The sequence below is a fragment of the Chiloscyllium plagiosum genome, unplaced genomic scaffold, assembly GCF_037043375.1.
Source record: "Chiloscyllium plagiosum isolate Xiang-an unplaced genomic scaffold, Cpla_swu_hap1 HiC_scaffold_5, whole genome shotgun sequence".
NCBI lineage: Eukaryota > Metazoa > Chordata > Chondrichthyes > Orectolobiformes > Hemiscylliidae > Chiloscyllium > Chiloscyllium plagiosum.
In genome coordinates, this window is record NW_028270143.1 from 132,669,997 (window position 1) to 132,692,589 (window position 22,593).

A 22,593-nucleotide genomic window follows, 5' to 3' on the forward strand; every position below is an offset into this window, starting at 1 on the left:
AATCACAACCTTTCGGAGTGTCATCCCTGCATCAGGTGCGCTTCCCTCCACCTCACCTGATGAAGGGGCAGCGCTCTGAAAGCTTGTGATTTCAAATAAACCTGTTGGAATATAACCTTGTGTGCGGTGACTTATAACTTTGTCCAACAGTTGTACAGTAATCTCAATCTGACAGGCTGGTACATCAGAGTGGTAGTCTCCCTACGTCTGAGGCAGGAGGCTCAAGAGATGTGCCTTGGCAGCAATGAACAGGTTGTTTAGAAAATATCCAGATTGACACCCAGCATCCACATCCTATTTGTTTGGGAGAGAATGAGTCTGCGATTTCCACTCCCCTCCTCCCCCCTTCCACTGGGAGGAAATCTTGACCTCACCCTAAAAAAGCCTGGCTCAGAAGGTAAGGACCCACCCTGGGGGAAAGGAGAACTGCAGCGCTCCTGCTCAGGGTAACAAGGGATGGAAAACTACTTCCAGACACGCTCCAGATCCCAGAATTAATTCCAAAACGAGAAATTGAGAGACCTCTGACTGAAATGTTAACTCTGCCTTCTCCTCACAGATGCCACCAGACTTGCTGGGCTTCTCTGGAATAAAGCCCAGAGCCCTGATTCCCTGGTCTTGTGTTCATTCCTCAATCAGCTGACTCTGGTTGGATTCTGTGCCACTGTGGAGAACTGCTCATGTCTAGTCCCAGTAGACCATAGAGAAAAGCGCTGAAAATGTGTTGCTGGAACAGCGCAGCAGGTCAGGCAGCATCCAGGGAACAGGAGAATCGACGTTTCGGGCATAAGCCCTTCTTCAGATTTTCCTGAAGAAGGACTTATGCCCGAAACGTCGATTCTCCTGTTCCCTGGATGCTGCCTGACCTGCTGCGCTGTTCCAGCAACACATTTTCAGCTCTGATCTCCAGCATCTGCAGCCCTCACTTTCTCCTCGACCATAGAGAAAAGCCAAGTAGGTGCTGCAAACTGGAAACAGTAAAAGCTGTTGGAGATCCTGGGAGGGGGTGGTCAGGCAGTATCTATGCACACACAAAGAGGTCAGAAACGTTGAGCACTTCCTTCCCCCACACATGCTGCATTTCCTGCTGTGTGTTTCTAAAAGTTTCTGTTCCCACAGTATTGGCTTGTACACTATGGCATACATGCGGGCGGACCCTCTTAACAGGAGCATATTCCAGCAGTGCATCTCCTCGGGAAGTGAAATACTTTGAACCATAACACACATTTTTAACAGTAACAAGTTAGAGAAGTACAAATTCCCAATCGGAAGCTAAACAGCACCCCTGAATAAATGGCTGCTCATTCTAAACAGAGCACAAACCACCCAAAGAACCCACACTCGTGAATCCAAACATAGACATTGGACAGCACCTGCTGAACAATCCCAGAGCGTGCAGCAGCCACACCCTCAAACAATTTTAAGATAATCCTTTGAGTTTGTAACACAGCTCATTCACATTTGATCAAAGCAACATGCATTCACGTGCAGGGACCCGTTCACCGCACAAAGGAAACCCATTCAAGGCTTGTGCTCTTTTTGAGGCTAGGGTTCTCCATTGCTTTCTCGATAGCATCACACTAGCCAATCACAGTCGACATAACAAGCAATCAGCACCTGTTTCTCCTCAGCTACAAACTCTGACCATTTGAGATTGGACATCCTTGTGTTTGTGCTGATGAGTGCAAGATAAACTATTTTTTGCAACTTGTCACTAAGCAGGATTGAAAGTTTGTACTACCAAGGCGACGACTTAGAATACAGGCTGTGCCACTGAAAAGCTAAAACCCCAGCCCCCAATAAATGACACCATTTGGTTAGGCTGAAGCCACAGCTTAGATTGCTAACTGGCTCGCGATAGGGCTAACTAAATTCAAACGCTCTGGAACGGGATATTCCCAGAGTTATAGGAGCGAGAATGGCATGGAGGGGCTTGTCGTGGGGAAATTGTTCAGAATCCAGTGGGAAAAAACCCTCTCAGGGATCGACAGGGAGAGGCTCACACAGCCTGACCAAGGAACCTCAGACAGTTCCCTCTTTGTCCAGAAAACTGACGACAATCTGTCGACGAAGACAGGTTTTGTAAAGTGATAGACATCTGGGAGTGACTGCACAGGCAGTTATCTGACCCAGCGTCACCCGAGAGAAACCGGCCAACCAACCACAGCTGTTGCTATTTTAATTAGCCCCATTCATAGAAAATGTCTCAGGGAATGATTCAGGTAAATGGAAACTTCCTCCACGTGTTATTCATAAACACTCTCAATGCTCAGTGACAGCAGTGTGTACACTTTACAAGATGCACTGCAGAAATTCACCCAGGCTCCTTAGACAGCGCCTTCTCATCATCCTGACTTGGAACTATATCGCCGTTCCTGCACTGTCACTGGATCAGAATCCTGGAATTCCCTCCCTCGGGGCATTGTGGGTCAACCCACAGCACATGGACTGCAGTGGTTCAAGAAGGCAGCTCACCCCCACCTTCTCAAGGAGCAACGAGGGAGGGTCAATAAATATTGGGCCCAGTCAGACACACCCACATCCTGTGAACGCATTTTATAAAAAAACAGGCATCTCCAAGTTATTATTAGGAGAGTAAATCACTCCCAGCCATCAAAAAAAACCATTCACTCTCTCGACAACTGTACACACCAACAAATCATTGGAAAATGAAGGTTCCCGAGTCTTTATGGGATGTGGGTATTGCTGACAAGGCCAGAGTCAATCAGATGTCCCTAATTGCCCAGAGTCCAGCTAATAATCAACCACATTGCTGTGGGTCTGGAGTCAGACAGGGGCAGACAAGGGGAAGGCTTCTCTTCCCTGAAGGATCAGGTGGACAGTGAAAGTTTAATGGCCACCATCACAGACACTAGCGTTAGACTCCACAGGGGATGGATGGAGACTGTGCCAGCCACTGCGGTGGGATTTGAACCCGTGTACCCAAACAGTAACCTGGCCCTCTGGATAACTCGCCCAGTGACAGTGTCATTATGCCACCTTCAAGCCAACAGGCCTGTGCTGTAGCAGCTCCACAACACCCATAGGCTGCCCTGGGGGCTTGGGAAATGACCAGCAAAGATCGCGCTGTGGGTCAGACAGCAAGAGGTCGCAGTAAGAGGTCAGGCTGGGGGTCAGACAGGGATAGGTTGCAGTGAGAGGTTGCGCCGTGGGTCAGACAGGGAGAGGTCAGGCTGTGGGTCAGACAGGGAGAGATCGTAGTGAGAAGTCGCACTGTGGGTCAGACAGGGAGTGGTCAGGCTGTGGGTCAGACATGGAGAGATCGCAGTGAGAGGTCACCCCTGTGGGTCAGACAGGGAGAGGTCGCAGTGAGAGGTCACCCCTGTGGGTCAGACAGGGAGAGGTCATGCTGTGGAGGTCACGTTGTCCATTCCCGGTGCATTTCATTGTCCTGGCTGCTTTCTTTCCATGGCTGGTTAGTTGTGACACAGACTATACAGGATCAGCAGGTTCTCATCCCCTACCCACCTGCACCAACCCCTGAGGTGACTGCGAGGAGTCAGTGACAATTCTGACAGAGTGGGTGGCACCGCTGGCCATTGACAAGACAGCGACATCCTCCACTGGTATCTCCAGGTCCCTGCAGCATGGGAGGGGGGTGTGGTAGTGAGGAAGAGGGCAGAGAGAACAGCGAGAGGTTAGCTACATGGTGGATGCACAGATCCTCACCTTCCAGCAATCCTTAAATACTGGAAAACTATCAAAGGACAGGAAAACTGATATGGTTCCAGGGATAGGGCAGGGGATTAGGGGTCTGGGTGGGCTGGGCTGCTCTTTGGAGGGTTAGTGTGGACTCAATGGGCTGAATGGCCTGTTTCTACACTGGAGGCAGAGAGTTGGGATAAGGGAATCATTTTCAGGATGGCAGGATGTAGCTAGTGGAGTGCCCCAGGGATCAGCACTGGGCCCACAGTTAGTTACAATTTATATTGGACGAGGTAAGTGAATGTATTATCATCAAGTTTGTGGACGACTGAAACGTAAGTGGGAAGGAGAGAGGTGAGGATAACACACCGAATCTGCAGAGAGTTGTCGTTCTGGTAAATGGAACATAATGTGGGGAATGTAGGATTATGCACTTTAAAAGGAAGAATAGAAGCGGAATATTTTTTATGTGGATACAGACTGCAGAAAGCTACAGAACAGAGGCATTAGGGAGTCCTGGTCCCTGAATCAGAAAAGGCGAGCATTCAAGTTCAGCAGGTAATAAGGGAGACAAGTGGGAGGTTGGCCTTTATCTCAAAGGGAATGGGAGTATAAAAGTCAGGAGAATTTGTGAATATAAGGAATGAGGCAGGCCACAGCTGGAATACTGTGAACTCTGATGTGATTAGATTAGATTCCCTACAGCATGGAAATAGGCCCTTAGACCCAAAAGCCCACACCGACCCTCCAAAGAGTAACCCACCCAGACCCATTCCCCTACCCTGTATTTACCTCTGACTAATGCACCTAACACTATGGGCAATTTAGCATGGCCAATTCACCTAACCTGTACATCTTTGGACTGTGGGAGGAAACCGGAGCACCCAGAGGAAACCCATACAGATACGGGGAGAATGTGAAAACTCCACACAGTTGCCCGAGGCTGGAATCGAACCCGGGTCCCTAGTGCTGTGAGGCAGCAGTGCTAATCACTGAGCCACCACGCCCTGCTCCTTCATCAGCTGAAAGCTTGTGATCTCAAATAAACCTGCTGGACTATAACCTGGTGTAGTGAGAGTTCTGACTTTGAAGGGAGTTGGGCAGGTTATTGATAATGGAGTATTTACAGGGTCCTGGATGAACTCAGTGAACATTCTCTGCACTATCTCCAATGCCACACACAAAGATAACCAATGGGCTGTCTGTTAGCCAGCTTACCCTAGGACCCCAGCGGTATCCCTTGGTGACCCAGCAGATCTCCGTGTGACAGATCGGACACCGTAACCAATCACATCCGTCCTTCAGCTGCACAATGATCTTACACTTGGGGCAGTGCATAGCGTCTCCCCTCTGAACCATTGTCTGGAAAGTGGACATTGGAATTGTCATTAATGCAAAGACTGTTAAATTAAGGAAGTTGTTTGTTGTGCTCATCCAAAATAACAAGTTTGGAACATGTTCATTTACATGGCCAGAGGCTGCTTACGCTCAGACACAATGAGCCCTTCTCTGCAAACTAAAGAATGACATCTGAACCTTCCACAGTTTCTCAACAAAGATTTTGGAAGTTTACAGTTCTCTGTTGCTCCCTCTTTGGCAACTCCTCAGCCAATAGGCGGACTCACTAACTGAGCTGCACCCCGAGAGTGCAAGTTGCTGTTTGCAGTTTGGCATTACTGCAGATGGTCCGGATGAGTGCAAGGTGAAGAGCTTCACCAACGTCAGGAAGATTAATTGCCACATACCGAGACCCCACCCTCTGAGATAGGGCCAACACCGCCCCTGTCTCAGAATCGAAAGAACATAAGAACCAGGAGAAGGAGTAGGCCATCCAGCCCCAGCACCATCATCCAACACCATCATGGCCAATCCCTCACCTCACCCACACTTCTCCCTTGACTGAATGAAAGTCTTTCAATGTCAGACTGGAATGAACTCAACTGAACCGCCCTAACTTGCCGAATTCCAAAGATTCCTAGCTCTCAGAGTGAAGAAATTCCCCCTTCTCTTGCCCTTTAAATGGCTGACGCTGGATTCGAGATACTGCAGTCAGGGGAAACAGCGTCTCAGTGCCTATCCTGTGGATCTCACTGATAGAATCTCTCACGGTCCAGTGGCACATTCCACACCTATCAGCATACGGTAACCTCTTTCAAGCAGTAAGAGAATGGAAGGTGAGTGAGAAAAGGCAGGGGGGGTGCAACTGAGGATCATCAGATCAGCCACGATCTCATTGTATGGTGGAGAGAACTTGGTGGGCCGAGTGGTGAAAGTCTTATCTCAGGGACTAATCGAGTGAACCTTTTACTGTGGCCCATCTGCCAACCTGTGCTCAAACAAAACTCTGCTGTCAGTGTCCTAACTTGCATCAAGTTCAATTCATTCAATACTCACTGTTCGCATTGACTAACATTAGCTCCTGGTTCAACCAAACCTCAATTTTAGGATTCTCAGTTTGTTTTATAGTCACCGTATGCTCTCGCACTCTCCTGGTATCTCTGTAAACCCCTCCAGTCCTCCAAGATCACTGCACTCCTCCAATTCTGGATCCTTCTACCACCACCATCCCTACACCCACACCTTCAGCTGCTAGGCCAGAGGCTCCCACATCTCCTACCTAACTCCCTCCTCCCCTCTTTAACATCCTGTGATTTTATAACCAAGCTTTCTGCATCTGCCACCAATACCTTCTCCTCCAATTCAGTCCTTGATAATGCTCCTGAGAAACACTTTAGAACATTACTCTGAAGGAGTTATACAAATGCACACTGTTGTTGTACTTGAGTCAGTGGTGGGATGGGAAGGGGAGAGGGAGTGAAAGCAGTGAATGGGGGTGGGGGTATGAGCTGGAACTCTTTACCAAACCCAAGCCTTTCCAGGGATTAGAATTGTTTTCCCCATACTCCCACACACAAGAACAAGGGAAAGAATCTTCTGGAACAGCCCTCCTCTTGCGTGAGCCCTCACCTCGGGCAGACCTGCCCATGCTGCTAGAATCCAGGATTTACCTTCAGCATCTCGGTGGTGCGGCGAGCTGCAGAATCATTCATTGCTCGGTTACGCAGGTCGTCCTGGTATTGCATACAGTTCATGCCTTCATGGATTGCCTATAACAGGGAAGGGGGAGGGAGGAAAGAGAGAGAGACACACACACATACACACACACACAGAGTGAGCATGCTGTAAGGCTCTCGGAGGAAGTTGGACAATACTCCATCACCAAGACTGGCACGCTGGTAAAAGATCAAATGAATTAGGCGCTCGAGGAGGCCATTCAGCCCCTCGAGCCTGCTCCGCCATTCAATAAGATGATGGCTTCAACTCCGCTTGCCTGCCTAACTCAGTTAACACAGATCCCCTGCCTCTCCTCACTCAGAGAGAATCAAAAGTGAACCTTTCTGAAGCCAGAGAATCCCACCGAGAGTATAGCCAAGTAGCATCCTCATATTCCACAGTCTGACATTCCAGGAAATTGGACAGGAGACAACCATGCCCCTGGGCAGACAGGGGAGATGCTGGTTGTTTCAGCTGTCATCTGGGTGAGGGGCTACCATTGCTCACAAGTCCCATGTTCCTCGGACTCTGGGTCTGTACATGGGGGAGTTTCAAAAGATGAGAGGGGAGATGTCATTGACCCTCCGACAGTGCGGCACTCCCTCAGCACTGACCCTCCGACAGTGCGGCACTCCCTCAGCATTGATCTTTCCACATTCGTGCCACATAAGTGCTGGGCAGTGACTAACCCTTCTCCCTTGACATTCAATGGCGTTACCTTCACTAGATTCCCTACTGTCAACATCCTGGTGTTGTCACTGACCAGGTATTGAACTGGACTAAGCTGGAAATGTGTTGCTGGAAAAGCGCAGCAGGTCAGGCAGCATCCAGGGAACAGGAGAATCGACGTTTCAGGCATAAGCCCTTCTTCAGGAAAGCCCTTCTTCGGGCTTATGCCCGAAATGTCGATTCTCCTGTTCCCTGGATGCTGCCTGACCTGCTGCGCTTTTCCAGCAACACATTTCCAGCTCTGATCTCCAGCATCTGCAGACCTCACTTTCTCCTCAAAGATTGAACTGGACTAGCCATATAAAACTATGGTTACAACAGCAGGTCAGAGGCTAGGAACAATGTGACAATCCTGTGGGCATTGACTGCAGAGTAACAGAGAATCCACCATTGGTAACTGGCCAGTTGGACCTATGTCTTTACCTGAGTTAGAAGTTCTTATTTTCATGGTCATAAAGGATTTTAATTCACACACAAGGGATGGGAGAGATCTTTCTTTACAGATAGAACCTTACTTGAATACTTCATCCAAGCACTGACTCTCTGACAGTGCGGCACTCCCTTAGCACCGACTCTCTGACAGTGCGGCGCTCCCTTAGCACCGACCCTCCGACAGTGCGGTGCTCCCTCAGCACTGACCCTCCGACAGTGCGGCACTCCCTTAGCACTGACCCTCCGACAGTGCGGCACACCCCCAGCACTGACCCTCCGACAGTGCGGCACTCCCCCAGCACTGACCCTCTGACAGTGCGGCACTCCCCCAGCACTGACCCTCCGACAGTGCGGCACTCCCCTAGCACTGACCCTCCGACAGTGCGGCACTCCCTCAACACTGACCCTCCGACAGAGCGGCGCTCCCTCAGCACTGACCCTCCGACAGAGCGGCGCTCCCTCAGCACTGACCCTCCGACAGTGCGGCACTCCCCCAGCACTGACCCTCCGACAGTGCGGCACTCCCCCAGCACTGACCCTCCGACAGTGCGGCACTCCCCCAGCACTGACCCTCCGACAGTGCGGCACTCCCCCAGCACTGACCCTCCGACAGTGCGGCACTCCCCCAGCACTGACCCTCCGACAGTGCGGCACTCCCTCAGCACTGACCCTCCGACAGTGCGGCACTCCCCCAGCACTGACCCTCCGACAGTGCGGCACTCCCCCAGCACTGACCCTCCGACAGTGCGGCACTCCCCCAGCACTGACCCTCCGACAGTGCGGCACTCCCCCAGCACTGACCCTCCGACAGTGCGGCACTCCCCCAGCACTGACCCTCCGACAGTGCGGCACTCCCCCAGCACTGACCCTCCGACAGTGCGGCACTCCCCCAGCACTGACCCTCCGACAGTGCGGCACTCCCCCAGCACTGACCCTCCGACAGTGCGGCACTCCCCCAGCACTGACCCTCCGACGGTGCGGCACTCCCCCAGCACTGACCCTCCGACGGTGCGGCACTCCCCCAGCACTGACCCTCCGACGGTGCTGCACTCCCCCAGCACTGACCCTCCCGACAGTGCGGCACTCCCCCAGCACTCACAGCTGACGGTGGAATCGCTGTAGTTAGTTAAATGATTGGTTGGGCTAATTCTCGTTGAGGTTTACCTTGCAGAGCAAACAGTTGAGCTTTAAGCAGATTGGGCAGCAGAATTCATTGACTGCATCTTCGTATATACACCAGCCCTTGCAGTCTGCCGTCTTGCAGTGGTAACTGTTTTCACTGCTGCTCTCTGCAACACTCATACTGCGGTCAAGGAACTTATCATAGTCTTCGTGGGAAACCAGCTGTGAAAGAGAAATCCAAGATCAGTTACATAACAGCGACTTCACGATGTCCTAACTCCGAGCAAAAACCCCTTCACCCTGTCCCAGCTAACATTCGGAATGGGGGGGTGTCACAGGACTCGAATTGTTAACTCTGCTCTCTCTCTCCGTTAACAGATGCTGCCAGATGTGCCGAGTTTCTCCAGATACTTTGGATTTTGTTTCAGATTTCCAGCATTGCAATTATCTGTTTTATTATAGCCCATATTTGTTGTTTTGCATTGGTTCCTTGAATTTCAAATGCTCCTCCTCGACTTTCCTTCCCCCTCTTTATCTCTGTCATCTCCCTTAGCGCTCTCTCTCTCTCTCTCCCCACACCTTTCAAACCTAACTCTTTGAGGAAAGCTTTGGTCATCACTGCTAATATTCCCTCCTTTGACTCAATGTTGAAACCTGCCTGGTATTGCTTCCATGAATGGTTTACTGAGTTAAAAGTGCGATGCAAATACAAGGCGCTGGTTAAAAATGTTCAGTTATTGACACTGTCACGTTAATCCCTATAAGATTCATTGTTGGATGGTACAGCACTAGAGTTTTGTTGGAAATAAAACATTTTGTTCAAGCTTTTCATCCTGGCCTCATCAGGACACATTGCAAGAATACCAACTTAAAAGGGAACATTTTATCCTGTGCGAGAAGTGATTGATTGATTGGCCGGCCAATGGACTGTGATTGGTAGAGGAGGTGCCATGGAGGATGCACCAGTTGATGATGATTGACAGTTAACATAGTCACACATAAAGGTGATTCCTCTTTACATTTGCATTCTTGCAAACAGTCCTGATGAATTCAGGCTAAAAAGCTTCAAGTGTCTTTTTGCAGTAACAATCCATGATAAATTTGATCACAAGGCAGACCCATGTTGAGTTGGCTGGTTCTCTCTTAAACTGTTAAGTTCAGTGACTAGGGCCTGAACAGTAATGTTGCAGTCAAATTACAAAATATTTCCTCAGCTGCCTGACTCACTATCCCCTTGTTCCATCCATAGGGAACTGGACCACATTCATAGCCCTCACAGTAAGATTCACATAAGCCCTCCTGAAGAAGGGCTTATGCCCGAAACGTCGACTCTCCTCTTCCTTGGAAGCTGCCTGACCTGCTGCGCTTTTCCAGCAACACATTTTCAGCTCACAGTAAGATTACCCAAAGCACCACAGCGTGAGCCAATGCACTGCAGCCAGTACAATGGACTGAGTCAGGGCAGATGGATGATCAGATACCCTGGAAGATTCACCCCTGACAATACTCCCACCCAGAGGTCCTGAAGCCAGCTCTACATCAGTAACCATCATTAATCTGCCTCCCTCGATAAAGAGATCTCAGAGAGAACCAAGACAGGGAGTGGACTAACAAGGAGCAAGCAGGCTTGATGGGCCAAATGGTCTACTTCTATTCTGATGTCAAGTGAACAATCAAACAGCGAGTGAATAACTAGACAGTAAATGGTCAAACAGATAGAAAGTAGATGTCCACTTGTGAACAAACAAATGGCAAGCAGAGAACCAGACAGCAAGGAAGCAGCGGTAGACCATAGGCAGGCCATTCAGCCCATCAGTCCTGCTCTGCATTCAATTACATCATGGCTGATCTGTGTTTCAATTCTATTTACTCAATAAACCTCAGTCTTATGCACCAAAAGTCTGTCTCTCTCAACCTGGAAGGCTCCAATTTAACCCCAGCATCAACAGCAGTACCAGAGCTCAGTTACAGCTCACATTTCCCCTCCAGCTTCCCCTCTCCCACATTCCACAATCCTCTCCTTTCCCGTGTTTCAGAGGGCATTCAGTGCCCTGACCCCAAGCCCAAGAGTGCACTCAATAGGCAGCCCCCTCCCCTTCCCAGGTCTGAGAGATCACTCAGTACTCAGATCCCAGCCCGCCCCCCTCCCCTCCCCAGATCGCAGACAGTACTCACTGCTCGGATCTCCCGCTCCTGCAATTTGCTGTCACATGCGTAGCTGTCATCTCGAAATGGACAGGGTACCTGTGGGTCAGTGCTGCTCCTGATCAGCTGTATCAGACAGTCTCTGCACATGGGAGTCAGGCACAATGAAGATTATTGATACCATCTCTGTAACATCCTTATGCAACCCTCTATCAACACTGCCTGAGCAAACGGAAGGAGGCCAATCAGCCCATCTCAGGTCTCCTAAGCTTCAAATCTGTTGTTTGATAAACCAGAACTCCTCCAATGCCTTCACACACCGCACTGGCCCTGGGAAGGTTCAGAAAAGGACAGGGGCAATGCGAATCTCTGCACCATTACAGGTCACAAACAGCCCTGCCATGCTGCTGTAGGAAATGCAGCAGCAGCCAATTCACGCACAGCAAGATCCCTCTCACCCCAAACGATGTGGTGCCCAGAATTGGGTGGGATACATCAGACGAAGCTGAACCAGTGTTGTATACATACACTAAAGCTCCCTTGCACTTGGATGCTGCGGCTCCACCAATAAACCCAAGGATCCCACGTTGATCTTTCTAAATACATTTCGCCACTGTGATCCGTGAGCCCTCCCTCCCCCCAGGGTTTGTTCATTCCTAGCCAGGATCCCAGACTGGTTACAGAATGCCCTGCATGATAACAACGTGACAGGTACATTTGGTGCCTCAGAAGGTGGTCATCCCAGGCCCAGGAAAGGAGTTGCTGTTCAAGCCTTGGCCAACTGTGGAACCAGTAGGTTCTACTCCAGGTAACTCCAAACCACAAGGGGGTGAGGGCTGCTCCCTGGTGGCGAACCCTTCAGGAAGAGGCAAGTTATAATATTTAATTAATAAATAATAATTAGAGAGAATAGAGCCCCTCAAGGACCAAAGTGTACATGTATGTGTAGAACCACAGAAGATGGGTGAGGTCCTCAATGAGTATTTCTCTTGTGCTTATCGTGGAGAAAGACATGAAGACTTGGGGAAGTTAGTGATGATATCTTGGGGACAGTCTATATTACATTAGAGGCAGTGTTGGATCTATTAGAATGTATGAAGGTGGATAATCTCCTTGTCCTGACCAGATATATCCAAGAGGCTAGAGAAGAAATTGCAGGGGTCCTGGCTGATATTTTTGCGTCATCATTAGCCACGGGTGAGGTCCCGGAAGACTGGAGGGCAACGAATGTTGTGTCCTTATTCAAGAAGGGCTACAAAGAAAAACCTGGGAACTATAGACCAGAAAGCTTAACATCTGTGGGTGGGTAAGTTACTGGAGAAGATCCTGACAGATAAGATATACAAGCATTTGGGAAGACTGGATTTGATTAGGAATAGTCAGCATGGCTTTGTGAGTGGGAGATCATGCCTCACAAATTTGTTAGTTCTTAGATGAAGTGACCAGGAAGGTTGACGAGGGCAGGGCGGCAGACATAGTCTATATGGGATTTCAGTAAAGGCCTTTGATAAGGTTCCACATGGTAGGCTGCTCTGGAAGGTTAGATTGCATGGAATTGAGTGTGGGGCTGACAAAATGGATAGACAATTGGCTTGATGATTGGAAGCAGAGGGTAATGGTGGAAGGATGCTTGTCGGACTAGAGGCCTGTGACTAGGGGTCAGTACTGGGCCCACTGCTGTTTGATTTGGATGAGATGTACAAGGTATGATGACTAAGTTTGCTGATGACACTGAAATAGGCGGTATCACGGACAGTGAGGAAGACTATCAGAAATTACAGCAGGGGAAGTGGGCTGAGAAATGGCAGATGGAGTTTAATACAGGTAAGTGTGAGGTCTTGCATTTTGGAAAGTCAAATCAAGGTAGGAGCTCCATGGTGAATGTTCGGGCCTTAAGGAGTGTAGTGGAACAGAGGGACCTTGGAGTTCAGGTGCACGGTTCTCTGAAAGTGGAGTCCCAGGTAGACAGGGTAGTGAAGAAGGCTTTTGGCACACTGGCCCTCATCAGTCAGGGCACTGAGTATAGAAGTTGGGAAGTTATGTTGCAGTTATACAGGACGTTGGTGAGGCCACACTTGGAGTACTGTGTTCAGTTTTGGTCACCTTGTAAAAGGAAGGATGTTATTAAACTGGTTTTATGAAGAGGTGGGTGTACTGTACCTTTAAGAGAGTAAAAGCTAGCAGTGACAGCACCAAGAGACACAATGTAACATGTGCTCCAGCTACTGGGGTAGCTGGTTTCCTAGAGACAAAAACAAATTTGAATTAGGCCAATCAGTTTAAATTATGCCCCAAACCAAAAAAAAGCACTCCAATCAAGTTTGAATTTAGTATATTGACAATCTTAAAAGCCAATGACTCAATCCGATGCTTTGGGGTATAAGACCAGAGAAAATTGAACAGTTGGGAGGATAACTGCCAAGCCAATGATATCTGCAAACTGCCCACAGGAGAGCTCTCTTAAAGGTACCTTTATCGATCAGTAACCTGTGAAGCAAAACCCCAAGAAGAAGAAAAGAAAACAGGGATACAGAGAAGAACCGAAAGCTGCCTGGTTTTGAGATAAGAAGTTTTGTTTTGTAAATCTTAATCAGGAGTTTTATTGTATTATAGAAGGAAAGGTAAAGGTAAAGTATAGGTTAGAGGGAGGAGTTGTAAATAGTCATTAGTTAATTATTCTCTGTCCTACTTTAAGAAACAAAGTTATTAGTTCTTGACCTTTTGAATTTTCCCAGATTACTGTACGGGATAACTCTTTCCTGTGTTGCTGGTTTAAATTGAACAGAAGGGTTTACCCCATGTCATAACACTGGAAAGAGCACAGAAGAAATTTAAAAGGATCTTGCCTGAACTCAATAATCTAAGTTATAGGGAGAGGTTGGACAAGCTAGGACTTTTTTCTTTAGAGCGTAGGGGACTGAGGGGGGAATCTTAGAGAGATGTACAAGATCATGAGAGACATGGACAACATTAATGCACTCGGTCTTTTTCCCAGGGTTAGGGAATCGAGGACTCCAGGGCATCAGTTTAAGGTTAGAGGGGAAAGAATAAAAGGGAACCTGAGGGGCAACCTTTTTACACAGAGGGTGGTATGCATATGGAATGAGCTGCCAGGGGAAGTGGTTGAGGCGGGTACATTAACAACATTTAAAAGGCATTTGGACAAATACACGGATAGGAAAGGATTAGAAGGATATGGGCCAAGTGCAGGGAAATGGGGTTAGCGTGGATGGACATTCTGGTCAGCATGGACCAGTTTGGGTCAAATGGCCTGTCTCTGTGCTGTAGGACTCTATGACTCTAAGAGCACTCATATTTCCTTGACACACACATGGCTTTGCATATGGAATGAGTTGCCAGAGGAAGTGGTGGAGGCTGGATGACTCTGAAGCTGATCTCTGTCCTGTACCTGGCTCTCCTCCTGGGCTGCATCACCTTGATCAACTTCTCTCTGGGCTTCATCCTGGCTGTGACCCTTGTCCCAGCGGCTGCCCTCGCTGAGCCTGCACCTCACAGGTAAGGGACATGGGGGGGGGAGGGTGATCATCCAGGGTTATAGAGGCATAGAGATGTACTGCACAGAAACAGACCCTTCGGTCGAAGGGTCTGTTTCTGTGCTGTACATCTCTATGCCTCTATAACCCTGGATGATCACCCATCCATGTCAACCAGATATCTCAACCTAATCTAGTCCCACCTGCCAGCACCTGGCCCATATCCCTCCAAGGAGAAAGTGAGGACTGCAGATGCTGGAGATCAGAGCTGAAAATGTGTTGCTGGAAAAGCGCAGGTCAGGCAGCATCCAAGGAGCAGGAGAATCAACGTTTCGGGCATAAGCCCTTCTTCAGGAATGAGGAAAGTGTGTCCAGCAGGCTAAGATAAAAGGTAGAGAGGAGGGACTTGGGGGAGGGGTGTTGGACATGCGATAGGTGAAGGAAGAGAGCTTCTTCAAGGAAGGCATCCTTGCAAGAGGATTCGCAGTAGGTTAAAATCTAGTAGGTTAACCTATCGCATTTCCAACGCCCCTCCCCCAAGTCCCTCCTCCCTACCTTTTAACCTGTTCCTTGGATGCTGCCTGACCTGCTGCGCTTTTCCAGCAACACATTTTCAGCCCATATCCCTCCAAACCATTCCTATTCATATATCCATCCAAATGACCACCCTCCGTGTGTAAAAGTTGCCCCTTCGGTCCCTTTTATCTCTCCTGTTTGACTATAACCTGGTGTCGTGTGACTTCTGACTTTGTCCACCCAGTCCAACCCCAATACCTCCACGTCATCCCAAAAACAGGAACAAGGGGAGGCCATTCGGCCCTTCCAATCTATTACACCATTCAACAGGATCTCTGCTGAGCCGTGAGCTAACTTCACACAGAAGTAGGTGAAGAGCAATATCAGAGTGCTTGAAAAGAGAAAAAGCAGAAGTACAGTGCAAAATGAAAGGAAATAAAGTTAAGGATTTCCAACAATAAGATGGCCGCAGGTGCGAGGGGGAGAAAGGCAACTTTGTGGTCCTCGCACCTGCAGAAGGAGTGCAGACAGTCTCTCAACACAACGCCTTCCTCTGGCTTCATATCCGACAGACAGATCCGGCATTCAAAGGGCTCAGGGTTGAGGACAAGGTGCTGGCCGTCAAGCTGCAGGAGGTTCTGATAATTCCGCAGGCGCCTTTCCTCCAACTCCTGAGGTAAAATAAGTGAAAGTACAAACCAACAGCGTCACACACAGCTACAAGCACAGAGCAGATTACATTACAACTATCAAACAGCCCACGCCGACCAAACCCAGAGTCTCTACTCTTAATGTGTTTGGGCTCCACTTGCTAAACAATCCCAAGCGAGTCAATAGTTACAACAAAATTGGTGGTATAGGCGATAGTGAAGAATGTTTTCTAAGACAACAAAAGGATCTTGATCAAATAGGTCAATGGGCTGAAAAATGGCAGATGGAGTTCAATCTGGATACATGCAAAGTTTTTCATTTTGGTACGATAAACAAGTATGGGTTTATACGCTTAATGGTAAGACATTGGGTAGAGCTGCAGAGAGACCTCGGGGTTCAGGTACATAAGTCTTTGAAGTTTGCATCACATATAGACAGGGTGGTTAAATAGGCATTTGGCATGCTTGCCTTCATTGCTCAGTCCTTTGAGTATACCAGTTGGAAAGTCATGTTGCAGTTGTACAGGACATTGGTGAGGCCTCTCCTGGAATACTGTGTCCAGTTCTGGTCACACAGTTATAGGAAGGATATTATTAAGCTGGAGATGGTTCAGAAGAGATTTACTGGATATTACTGGATATGGAAGGTTTGAGTTATAAAGTAAGGCTGGATAGGCTGGGACTTCTTTCACTGGAGCGTAGGAGATTGAGAGGTGACCTGATAGATATGTAAAATAATGAGTGTAGATAGAGTTAATGGTCTTTTTCTTAGGATGGGGGATTTCAAGACAGGGGGACACATTTTCAAGGTGAGAGGAGAAAGATTTTAAAAAGACACAAGGGGCAAATTCTTTACACAGTGTGGAATGAACTTCCTGAGGAAGTGATGGATGTGGGCACAACTACAACATTTAAAAGACATTTGGATAAGGACATGAACAGGAAATGTTTGGAGGGATATGAGCCAGGAGCAGGCAGGTGGGACTAGTTTAGTTTGGGATCATGTTCGGCATGGACTGGTTAGACCGAAGGGTCTGTTTCCGTGCTGCATGACTATATATCAGCCTATAAATCAGTGAGTTTGCAATGTGGCACATTTATGCTGCTAGAAGCAATATGCACAGGGAGCTTAGACAAAGGGTCAGTTAGACTCAAAACGTCAGCTCTTTTCTCTCCTTACAGATGCTGCCAGACTTGCTGAGATTTTCCAGCATTTTCTCTTTTTTGGTTTCAGATTCCAGTATCCACAGTAATTTGCTTTTATACACAGGGATGTCATCCTCAGCAAACTAAACGAATATGTTCAAGCCATGTGCCTTTTTTGAATTTAATGGGGAGGTATAGTGGTGCTGTCAGATTAGTAAATCAGAGACCTGGGTTTGAATCCTGCCAAGACAGAATCTCAATGAAACAAAATTCTGGAAAGACCATCAACAACCATTATATAAAATATATATATTGGTTAAGCCTGACTAATGTTCTTTTGGGGAGAAAATCTGCCTTCCTTACCTGGTCTGCTGTGTGTCTGAGTCACACATAAGTCAGTGCTCTCTGAAATGGCCAAGCAAACCACCTTTCAAATGGCTAGAAAGTCTCGAGAGAAGGTATTAAAGCAGTCAGACCTCCTGGCACCAGAAATTGAAACAACAAAGCTCACAACTGAGCTCGGACAACCCTGCAAAGTCCTCCTTACTGACATCCTACTACAAAAGCTAGTGATAAATTTGAGAGAGCTGTCTCACAGACTAGCCAAGCAATAGCAAGATATTTATATACTTATGAAATCATACCGTACAGACCATGTCCCAGACATAATCACCACCGACCCTGGCTATGCCTTGTCCCACCAGCAGGAGGGAGTGTAGAGGTGGCAGAACAATGGGATACAGTCAGGAAGGAGTTAGAGAGAGTCATAGAGATGTACAGCACGGAAACAGACCCTTCGGTCCAACCCGTCCATGCCGACCAGATATCCCAACCCAATCTAGTCCCACCTGCCAGCACCCGGCCCTTTATCCTATCCATGCCCCTCATAATTTTGAAAACCTCTATAAGGTCACCCTTCACCGTCTGAAGCTCCAGAGAAAACAGCCCCAGCCTGTTCAGCTTCTCCCTGTAGCTCAGATCCTCCAACCCTGGCAACATCCTTGCAAATCTTTTCTGAACCCTTTCAAGTTTCACAACATCTTTCTGATAGGAAGGAGACCAGAATTGCACGCAATATTCCAAAGTGGCCTAACCAATGTCCTGTACAGCCGCAACATGACCTCCCAACTCCTGTACTCAATGCCCTGACCAATAAAAGAAAGCATACCAAATGCCACCTTCACTATCCTATCTACCTGCGACTCCACTTTCAAGGAGCTATGAACCTGCACTCCAAGGTCTCTTTGTTCAGCAACACTCCCTAGGACCTTACCATTAAGTGTATAAGTCCTGCTAAGATTTGCTTTCCCAAAATGCAGCACCTTGCATTTATCTGAATTAAATTCCATCTGCCACTTCTCAGCCCATTGGCCCATCTGGTCCATATCCTGTTGTAATGTATGGTAACCACCTTTAATTTTGGTGTCATCTGCAAACTTACTAACTGTACTTCCTATGCTCGCATCCAAATCATTTATGTAAATGACAAAAAGTAGAGAACCCAGCACCGATCCTTGTGGCACTCCACTGGTCACAGGCCTCCAGTCTGAAAAACAACCCTCCACCACCCCCTCTGTCTCCTACCTTTGAGCCAGTTCTGTATCCAAATGGCTAGTTCTCCCTGTATTCCATGAGATCTAACCTTGTTAATCAATCTCCCATGGGGAACCTTGTCGAATGCCTTAGTGAAGTCCATATGGATCACATCTACTGCTTTGCCCTCATCAATCCTCGTTGTTACTTCCTTAAAAAACTCAATCAAGTTTGTGAGACATGATTTCCCAAGCACAAAGCTGTGTTGACTATCCTGAATCAGTCTTTGCCTTTCTAAATCTTAGCAGGACTTATACACTTAATGTGGGCGGCACGGTGGCACAGTGGTTAGCACTGCTGCCTCGCAGCGCCAGAGACTCGGGTTCAATTCCCGACTCAGGCGACTGACTGTGTGGAGTTTGCACGTTCTCCCCGTGTCTGCGTGGGTTTCCTCCGGGTTCTCCGGTTTCCTCCCACAGTCCAAAGATGTGCAGGGTCAGGTGAATTGGCCATACTAAATTGCCCGTAGTGTTAGGTAATGGGTAAATGTAGGGGTATGGGTGGGTTTCGCTTCGGCGGGTCGGTGTGGACTTGTTGGGCCGAAGGGCCTGTTTCCACACTGTAATCTAATCTAATCTAATCTAAAAATCTAATCTAAATACATGCACATCCTGTCCCTCAGGATTCCCTCTAACAACTTGCCCACCATGGAGGTCAGGCTCACTGGTCTATAGTTCCCTGGCTTGTCCTCACCACCCTTCTTAAACAGTGGCACCACGTTTGCCAACTTCCAGTCTTCTGGCACCTCACCTGAGACTATCGATGATGCAAACATCTTAGCAAGAGGCCCAGCAATCCCTTCTCTAGCTTCCCATAGAGTTCTCGGGTACACCTGATCAGGTCCTGGGGATTTATCCACCCTTAACCGTTTCAAGACATCCAGCACTTCCTCATCTGTAATCTGGACATTTTGCAAGGTGTCACCATCTATTTCCCTACTGTCTATATCTTCCATATCCTTTTCCACAGTAAATACTGATGCAAAATATTCATTTCGCATCTCCCCCATTTTCTGTGGCTCCACACAAAGGCTGCCTTGCTGTTCTTTGAGGGGCCCTATTCTCTCCCTAGATACCCTTTAGTCCTTAATATATTTGAAAAAACCCTCAATGTTGACAGCAAGCAATAAACAGGGCTAAGTGATTCCACAACAAAAGGATCAGATCTAAACTCTGCCATCCTGTTACATGAACTCTTGAATGGTTGATAGGTTAACAACTTACTAGAGTAGGAGGATCCACAAATATCCCCATCCTCAATGATGCTGCAAACATTGAGACTGAAGCATTTGTACAAAGCAGCACCTGCTCAGCAATAACCTGCTCAGTGACGCCCAGTTTGGGTTCCCCCAGGGCCACTCAGCTCCTGACCTCATTACAGCCTTGGGTCAAACATGGACAAAAGAGCTGGATTCCAGAGTGGAGGGGAGAGGGACAGCCCTTAATATCAAGGCTGCATTTGACCATGTGAGGCATCAAGGAGCCCTGGCAAAACTGGAATCGATGGGAATCAGGAAGAAAACTATTCAATGGTTGGAGTCATACCTGGAAGTTAGGAAGATGGTTGTGGTTGCTGGAGTCATCTCAGCTCCAGGACATCTCTGCAGGAGGTCCTCAGGGTAGTGTCCTAGACCCAACCAACTTCAGTTGCTTCATCAATGACCTTCCCTCCATCATTAAGTTAGAAATGGGGATGTTCGTCAATGATTGCACAATGTTCAGCACCATTCACCAATCCTCAGATACAGAAGCAGTTTGTGTCCTAATGCAGCAAGGTTTGCATAATATCCAGGCTTGAGCTGAAAATTGGTAAGTTACACTCAAACTGCAGAAACATCAGGCAATTACCATCCCCAATAAAAGGTGATCTAACCACTGTCCCTTGGCATTCATTAGCATTATCATCCCACCACAGGAAACTGAACTGAACAAACTTTATCAAAACAGAGGCTACAAAAGCAGGTCAGAGACAAGGAATCATATAGTGAGAAACACACCTCCTGACCCCCCCTCCAAAGCCTGTCCACTATCTACAAGGCACAAGTCAGGAGGGTGATGGAATACTGACCACTTGCCTCGATGGGAGCAGCTCCAACAACACTCAAGAAGCTTGACACCATCCAGAACAAAGCAACCCACTTGATTGGCACCACATCCACAAACATCCACTCCCTCCATCAATGACATTCAGTAGCAGCAGCAGTAGCAAGATGCACTGCAGAAATTCGGAGTGTGCCTAGAATTTCCAAAACCATAACACACAAATCATTTGAGAAACTCAAAAGGGTCTGGCAGCACTTGCTGAGACAGAATATCATTCCAGACTTAAAACGTTAACTCTGTTTCTCTCCCCAGAGACTCTGCCAGAGCTGCTGAGTTTCTCTGGGGTTTTTACGTTTGTTTCAGGTTTCCAGCACCTGCTGTATTTAGTTTTTAATTTGCTTTCTAAATCCACAATCACTTTCATCTAGAAGGACGAGCTCAATAGATACATGGGAACACCATCCCCTGTAAGTTCCCCTCCAAACCACTCACAATCCTGACTTGGAAATATAATGCTGTTCCTTCAGTGTCGCTGGGTCAGAATGCTAGAATTCCCTCTCTAAGGACAATATGGGTCAACCTACAGCACATGGACTGCAGCGGTTCAAGAAGGCAGCTCACCCCCACCCTCTCAAGGGCAACTAGGGACAGGATATAAATGTTGTGTGTAGCCAATGACTCCCACATCCAGGAGCTGAGGGTTGAATAGATCCCATAGCTTTCTCCATAGTAACACCTTGGCCAATCGGAGTTGACTTGCCAACCAATCAACAATTTCTGTTTTCCTGTAGTATAAATGATTGTTACACAGCAATGGTTTAAAGTGGGTACAACATGAATTTGTCAGAAATGAAATATTGAAATAAGGCAATAAATAAAACTAAAGACTTGCAATATATTTTTAATTTTTGTTCACAGAAGAGAGATAATGGGTGAAAGGTTTGAAGATTACAGCTGTTTTGAGTAAGGTACTTAAGACAACAACTATTTCCAGCAGCCAAGGATTTTAATCTTACTGTAAAGACAGTCATGTTATCAAAAAACCTTCCTTCTTTTACACATCAGGATAAATGCAAGAATGCCACATTTCAAATGCATCACACCACTGCATGCTTCAGGATAGAAGGATGCTGATTTGGCAGGTCAATTCTGATTGGCCAAGGCTGCTGTGCCGAAACAATGGTGAACAATTGACTTTTCAAGATCCTGTTTACCTCAGGATAATGTCTCAACCAGTCAGACAACCTGCCAACCTTCTTTCACCTGTAGTTGTAATTTGTTGTGATGGTTCAAAATTTAACATTTGTACACGTGTCCTGATGCATGCCAGACAAAAAGCTTCTGCAATGTCTCTCTCTTCAGTAAGACTACAACAGTAATAATCCAGAGAGCTGCATTAATGATCCAGGAGTTGAAGTCCCACAATGGAAACTCAAAGAATCAAAATTTAAGTAATTAAATAAATCTGGTTTTAAACGTTGGTTGCAATCATGGTGACCAAAACCGAGATTGTTGTAAAAACCCATCTGGTTCTGGAATGCCCTTCAGGGAAGGAAATCTGCCATAGTCTAGCCCACATGTGACTCCAGTTCCACAGCAATGTGGTTGGTTCTTAACTGTTCTTTGAAGTGCTCTAGGAGATACTCTTTTGCACTGAAGAAAAAGAGGGGACTCTGGCTTTATTTGGCAGATGATTCTAATACTTCCTCCCTTTGCTGACCCTGCTCCTACCAGCACTGCCCGTGTTCTCGTGCTCCCCTGTGTAGTTCCCTCTCACCTTGATTGGGAGAAGAGTCAAGACTGGCCTTTGAGACAGGACAGTCTGTCACTAATCAGTGACTATTGATTTTTTAATAATGTATACATTCACAAGATGTGGATGTTGCTGATAAGTGTAGTCCAGTGACTGACAAACCTCAAAGCTCTGGAGGTGGTGGTGGTGGTGGTGAGACATTACCTTGAACACACCCGGGTAGCCTGCTGGGTTACTTCCCTGGGTGATCG

General features: G+C 47.6%; 1 protein-coding gene across 1 annotated transcript in view; it reads right to left on the bottom strand.

Moving 5' to 3' along the window:
- Positions 1–869: 869 nt before the first annotated feature.
- The window catches only part of shrprbck1r (sharpin and rbck1 related), a 49,388-nt gene continuing 27,664 nt past the window's right edge, over positions 870–22,593 (bottom strand). The window contains exons 9-14 of the mRNA XM_043690970.2: positions 15,669–15,829; positions 11,179–11,290; positions 9,046–9,225; positions 6,675–6,773; positions 4,885–5,028; positions 870–3,601 (exon numbers count right to left, since the gene is read on the bottom strand). Of these exons, the coding sequence (XP_043546905.2) occupies positions 3,521–3,601; positions 4,885–5,028; positions 6,675–6,773; positions 9,046–9,225; positions 11,179–11,290; positions 15,669–15,829 (777 nt within the window). The 3' untranslated portion in view covers positions 870–3,520. The remainder of the gene's footprint in view (positions 3,602–4,884; positions 5,029–6,674; positions 6,774–9,045; positions 9,226–11,178; positions 11,291–15,668; positions 15,830–22,593) is intronic.